Raw genomic sequence first — 6048 nt, forward strand, 5'->3', positions numbered from 1 at the left:
AATAAGTTATTGTTTATTGTAGTAAATTTTTCTAATCACATTTATGATTTTTGATTTCGTTTTTAAATAACATGGGACGAAAAAAATTTAAGTTTGGAATTTTGTAAAACGGCAATGGCTCATTGTACATGTAAGCTCAGGATGTTTTTGTTGAAAATTGAACGCCATATAAACAAAGTTTCTGATCATTTTTTGACAGATCCATCTGTTCAGAAGTTATTGCTCTGATAGAAGGATTTCTTAGTATTTAAGAAATAATTTCTTAAGCATAACTTCTTTGTACAGTCGACTATCCGTCATAAGCCTGCCCTTCATAGGCCTCTTCCCCTCAATCGGGAGTTACTGAGTCAAAACAGCTTCCCCACTTAACCACTTTTTTGAGTTTTGTACCAGACATCCCGTTATAAGCCTCCGTTAAAATTCTCTAAATTGTAAACTAACAATACGAACAAAATATCTAAATAAATTATGAAAATTTACTATCGATGTTTCGCGGAGAATAATTTAATCATTATTAAGTAAAATATTATTTATTGTTCATAGTTGTAATCATTAATTACAATTAAAGCTTCTGTTACAATTTAAAAGTTTTATTGATCATTATGTTGATCAATAAAATTATTATTATCATTACTGTAATTAATACCGTTGTCATTATAATTTTTTGCATTACAATTATTATTAGTGTAAAAAGATAAGTATTTATTTTAGCGCTATAAGCACTAGAAAAATTGGAATAGTGACGTATGTAACAAAACGTAAATATGACGTTGAAAATGATATAAAATAAAACAGGCTTATAACGGGTAGTCGACTGTATTTAACAAGTATTTCTTAAATGCTAAGAAATATTTGTTAAATACAAAAAAGTGATTTTTAAGGAATCATTTCTTAAATGCTAAGAAATCCTTTTATCAGTGTTGAGCTCGAAGTCAAATTTATCGTAAATTCCGAGATCATTTTATTTTTCCAGCGAAATCGTTAGACATCACTGCCCTGTCATGACAAAACGACGTATCTCAAAAATTGTAGTTTTGAAAAAATAGTGTTTAAAGTTTTAACAGAATTTAAGTACAATTTAACAGAGAAATTAATTTCTGTTATGACAAAACGTTACAACTCGAGATGCGTTTTTTGTATCGTTAGAAACTAATGCTTAATTTGATAAATAGATGAAATTGTTATGACAAAACGCTATAACTCGAAGAATTAAATTTTGACGTGACGAAACAGTAAAAAAGATACGTTTTTTTTTATTTCTTTTATACGCACATTTGATCAATATTATTCGCATAATTAATTAAATTAGCAAATTTTTGATGATACCCTATTATTAAGTGACACTAAATAAACTTTTTTAACTCTGTTACTTCAAAACAGCGTATCTCGAGATACGTCGTTTTGTCATAACAGAGCAGAATCACAAAATATCTTAAAATCTTTTTTGTAGACAATTTTACTCTTTACAAATTGTCATTTTGAGCGATATTTTCACAGTAATTAAAAAAAAAAAACTAAGTTTATTTTTTGGCTCACCCTATGATTTATGCCTTCGAAAAACAACTTGATAAAAATATAGAAAATTTTTTTCTACGATCCATAAAAATTGTCGTCTAAAAAACCTTTTTCTTTTAAATGAATTATTTGATTCGTTGAAAAAAAAAAAAAAAAAAAAAATGATTTAAAAATTTTAATTAGTAATGAAAGTTTGAAAAGTAAAAAAAATGCCTGTCGCGTCTCCGAGACCCTGGAGCGGTTTTTAATTCAGAACTTACTTAAAAAGTTCCGATTTCAAAAAAAAATTTTTTAATTAGTTAATCTGTCATATAAACGAACAAAAAAAAATCAAGACCTTCAAAGCAAAATTTCTAGCCAAGAATAGACAGTCACTGCAAGTTGAAAAAAAAGTGATTGACAAAATAAAATTCACTTATATTAAAAAAAAACATTTATTCAACATTTACATTACAAGTTTCTTATATTTTTTAATTACAACTTAAAGTATTTTTAAAATAAAAAAAAATATTTCTAATGTTTTTCTAATGCTAGGGTCAGTAGCTCATTGATAGACGTCAACAATATTCTGGGGTCTTCTACCAATCCTGCGCCAACCATCGCACCTGTAAAAAGCTACAAAAGCAACAATAAATCACCAGCTGCCATCAATAATAAAAAAATAATAATAAAAAACAAAAATGTACCTGCTGCGTAAGAAGTTCCGCCAGTTTGGGATCACTGGTGCTCAAATGATTGAGTTTTTTAATGATGGGATGGTTGACGTTTATCTCAAATCTCGGTCTAAGTAAACTGTATCTCATGTCATCACTCAATTTCTGGCTCTGCGTGCGTATAAAATGTCTTGCGCTCGCCATATCCTGGACAGTGACAACGCAGGGATGATTTTCCAGCCGATTTGTCGTCTTAACCTCAAAAGCTTTTTTGGACAACACGCTTTTTATGTAACCCAATAGCTTATCAATTTCTTCTTTGTTTATGCTATCAATTTTTTCGGTCTCTTCCGTACTCTGACGCATGTCCTTTTCTACAGAGGTCAAGAACTTTGAGTTGTACTGCCCTAGTTGCATTAGAACCAGTTCATCGTACGGCTCATAGCAGAAAATCACTTCGTAGTTTCTTTTTTTGAACGACTCGTAATAAGGCGACTGCTCAGCTAATTCGCGGTTCGGTGCCGCGAGATAATAGATGTCTTTTTGGTCAGGATTTAAATTCTTGCAGTAATCAGGCAAACTGATAACTTCCCCTGCAGGTTTGGCCGAAGTCTCAAAACGCAACAGTTTGGCGATCGATTCCTTCTCCGACTGCTCATTTGAGGAAACGATTCCTTCCTTTAGAAACAAACCGTAGTCATAATAAAACTCGTTGTATTCTTTGGGTTCTTTGGTTGATTTATCATAGAGGAATTTAAGAATACGTCCGGTCAAGACGTTTCGTAACTTGGCAATGAGAGCACTGTTTTGCAGTAGCTCACGACTCAAATTAAGTGGAATGTCTTCGGAATCAACAACTCCCTTAACAAAACGCAGCCACTTGGGCAACAAATTGTCTGCTTTGCTTTTTATCAATATTTTTCTACTGTAAAGAGCAACACCGACAGAAGTGTCGCGGCTCATTTCGAAAAGTCCGGGCTTGTCGTCAGGAAAATACAGAAGCGCGCGAATACTCAAAGGCACGTCCGCTGTGTAGTGAAGAATAAATCGCGGAGCGTCAAAGGAGTTCGAAATAAAACGATAAAACTCGGCGTGTTGCTGTGCTGTCACGTCTTTTGGGTCCAGCATCCAGAGAGGCTGGATCACGTTCACTCGCTTTCCGTTAACGAAAATCGGACTTCCAACGAAATTGCTGTACTTTTTTATTATGCCGTTCAAAGTAGACTCGTCACTGAATTCACGGCAGTCTTGTTTCAAGTGAATTATTATTTTTGTTCCAGGCTGCACGCCTTCTGCTGGTGAGATTTCGTAAGATCCCGTTCTAAGGTAAAGTCAATTTATTAATTAATTAATTTAATAAATAAATAAATAATCAGATGTTATAAGTGAGGAAATTACCCTTCAGAAGACCAATGAAGTCCTTCAGCATCTTGGCTATAGGATTTCGTGAATACTTCGACTTTATCAGCAACCATGAACGCACTGTAAAATCCTACACCGAATTGTCCAATTATTTTAGCTGAGTCTAACTGTTTGTCTTTTAGCTCATTTAGAAACGCCTAAAAAAAACTTTCATTAATAAAAAAATCATTCCAAGGAAAAAAAAAAGTTTTTTAAATATAACCTCCATTAATATTTTTAAAATTTTGTGGAGTTATCATTTTTCAAATAAAGAAAAAGTTAAGTCATTGTGCAATTTAAATATGATGTAAAAAATCAACGATACTGAAGTTAGCCGAGGTCTAATAATTTTTGGATTTTTTTCAAATCAATAAATTACAAAAACAATATTTTGAAAATTGCATCTATAGATTTTTTAATTCTCTAGATGCTCATATTTTTAGGTTTTTTTTTTTTTTGTAATTGATTTGTTTAAAAAATCCGGAAATTGACCACTGTCTACTAACTTTAGGATTATAAAAATTATCAGCTTTTAGAAAAAAATATAAAAATCGAAAAATTGTTTTCTTAATAGGATAACTCAAATAAATAAACAAGTTAAAGTAAAGTATAAAAACCTTAGAACCAGAGCGCGCAATTGTACCCAAATTAGATATCAATTCATCTCTAGTCATCCCAATACCCGTGTCTTGTATTATTAAAGTGCGATTTTGTTTATTAGTCGCAATATGAATTTCTAATTCACGGTCTCCGCCCTCTTCGGGAGACAAGTTTTTACTTAATCGTAAATAACGCAATTTTTCCAGTGCGTCACTTGCATTTGAAATCAGCTCACGTATGAATACCTGGAAATTACAATATACATAAATATAAAATTTCACTTTGATCAAATATGCTAAAATATTAAAATAAATAAAAATATTTTTTTTTAATGCCAATTTGGTGAAAAGCCTTACATATTAATAAAATATGTATAAATAATTTTCACGACTTTCACGGATGTCCGTTCAAGATATCACAAAAAAAATTTCTCATACAAAAATAACCATAAAAATAAAAACTATATACTAAAATATCTAGTTAACAATATCTGCATACATTAATATCCAATCGATACGATATAAATCTGATAACAATAAATGGATGAAAGAAATTGATATGAAATGATGGTGATAAGTTATTATTACCAGGTTATTATTGTATCTGATTATTTTTATATCAAGTGATTTTTGTATCAGGTTATTCTCAACTAGTTTTTATTGTGATGGTTATTAAAAACAGGGTATTTAGGACAGTAACCCTTTCACGAGGATAATTAAAAAATTATTTTATACACTATAATTATGGTTTTGAAAATGATATAATTATCTGTCTTCTGCCGAAAAATTTATTTCATGCTAGCATCAACTGATCTTCAAACATATAATGAACTGTTGTACGTTGAATAACTAGATACTGTTTAGTGATATCTCGTACTAGTAATAAGCAGTCTATAGCAAGTGTACATTGAGTTATACTGATGAGTCTGATATCAACACTGAGACTTTACTTCTACATTCAAAATGAAATGCTTGAACAGTTACTAACACCTTTAGGATGTTATTCAATAAGAATAGTAGATGTATACTATTAATCTCGAAAAAATACATGTATGCTCTATTTATATTGTTGAATTTGGTGCATGTTGTTTTTGACCAACTTGGTATTAGAAAAAACAAATTTGTATCCGGTATAATTACGCTCGTGAAAATTGCTTAATTAAAATAAATATTTAAAAAATCTAGGTTTTTACTTCTTTGTCAGAGTATAAAGATTTGGCCACAATTTCAAGTAACATGCGAGTTTCGGATTGAAATTCATGTTTCGCGCCTTCACCTGCAATTTAAAAAAAATTAAATAAACAATTCAAGTGGTAGATTCTCGTGTTAAAAAATACTGATTGAAAAGAATTGAGAAACGGTCACTCCATGCAAACTGTATATCTATATATACAAACAAAAGTATTTAAATTATTGAAAAGAAGTCGAATTTCATCATTTTTAATTATTTTCAATCAATATTTTTAAACAGGGTTATTGATTAGTAAATTGAATATTGAGAAAAAACCTGTTGGTTTTTCGACATCTTGTACGATGTTATGATAATCTTCTTGAGCTGCATTTTCGGCTGCCTGTGAGGATAGCAATCGCACACTTCTATTAAGAACTAAAATAAATTTTTTAAATAAATAAAATACATAACCTCAAATTTTGTTTTACGGCTAAAGGTGAAATAAAATGTCAGTTGATAAGGGACAGAAAAATAAAAATCAATACGTACCTCGGGGGTTTGAATATAATTGCGGTTTAATATACTTGAGATTATTGTAATTTTGCAATAATTTTGTTAATTGGGCTGCATGTCTCAGACGATTGAATACCGCCATGTTTTCTAATGATGTACAAATCCGAACTACGATGAAGTACGAAAAAAAATGAGG

The 6048-nt window shown here is 30.5% G+C and overlaps 1 protein-coding gene across 1 annotated transcript; it reads right to left on the reverse strand.

Moving 5' to 3' along the window:
• Positions 1-1925: 1925 nt before the first annotated feature.
• On the reverse strand, positions 1926-6048 carry LOC103580326 (heat shock protein 75 kDa, mitochondrial). Its single transcript, XM_008562045.3, has 7 exons — positions 5889-6048; positions 5676-5774; positions 5362-5444; positions 4187-4414; positions 3567-3727; positions 2202-3489; positions 1926-2130 (listed from the first exon to the last, which is right to left on the reverse strand). The coding sequence occupies exons 1-7, from the start codon at positions 5992-5994 to the stop codon at positions 2029-2031; spliced, it is 2067 nt and encodes a 688-aa protein (XP_008560267.1). The 5' UTR covers positions 5995-6048; the 3' UTR covers positions 1926-2028.

The sequence above is a fragment of the Microplitis demolitor genome, chromosome 10 (genome assembly GCF_026212275.2).
Source record: "Microplitis demolitor isolate Queensland-Clemson2020A chromosome 10, iyMicDemo2.1a, whole genome shotgun sequence".
Classification (NCBI taxonomy): domain Eukaryota; kingdom Metazoa; phylum Arthropoda; class Insecta; order Hymenoptera; family Braconidae; genus Microplitis; species Microplitis demolitor.

Coding starts and splice junctions, on each gene's coding strand:
- LOC103580326 (XM_008562045.3), bottom strand. CDS start 5,994: ATGGCGGTATTCAATCGTCTGAGACATGCAGCCCAATTAACAAAATTA. Junction 4,415..5,361: donor CTTTATACTCTGACAAAGAA/GTAAAAACCTAG, acceptor TGTAATTTCCAG/GTATTCATACGTGAGCTGAT. Junction 3,728..4,186: donor TTGCGCGCTCTGGTTCTAAG/GTTTTTATACTT, acceptor AGTTTTTTTTAG/GCGTTTCTAAATGAGCTAAA.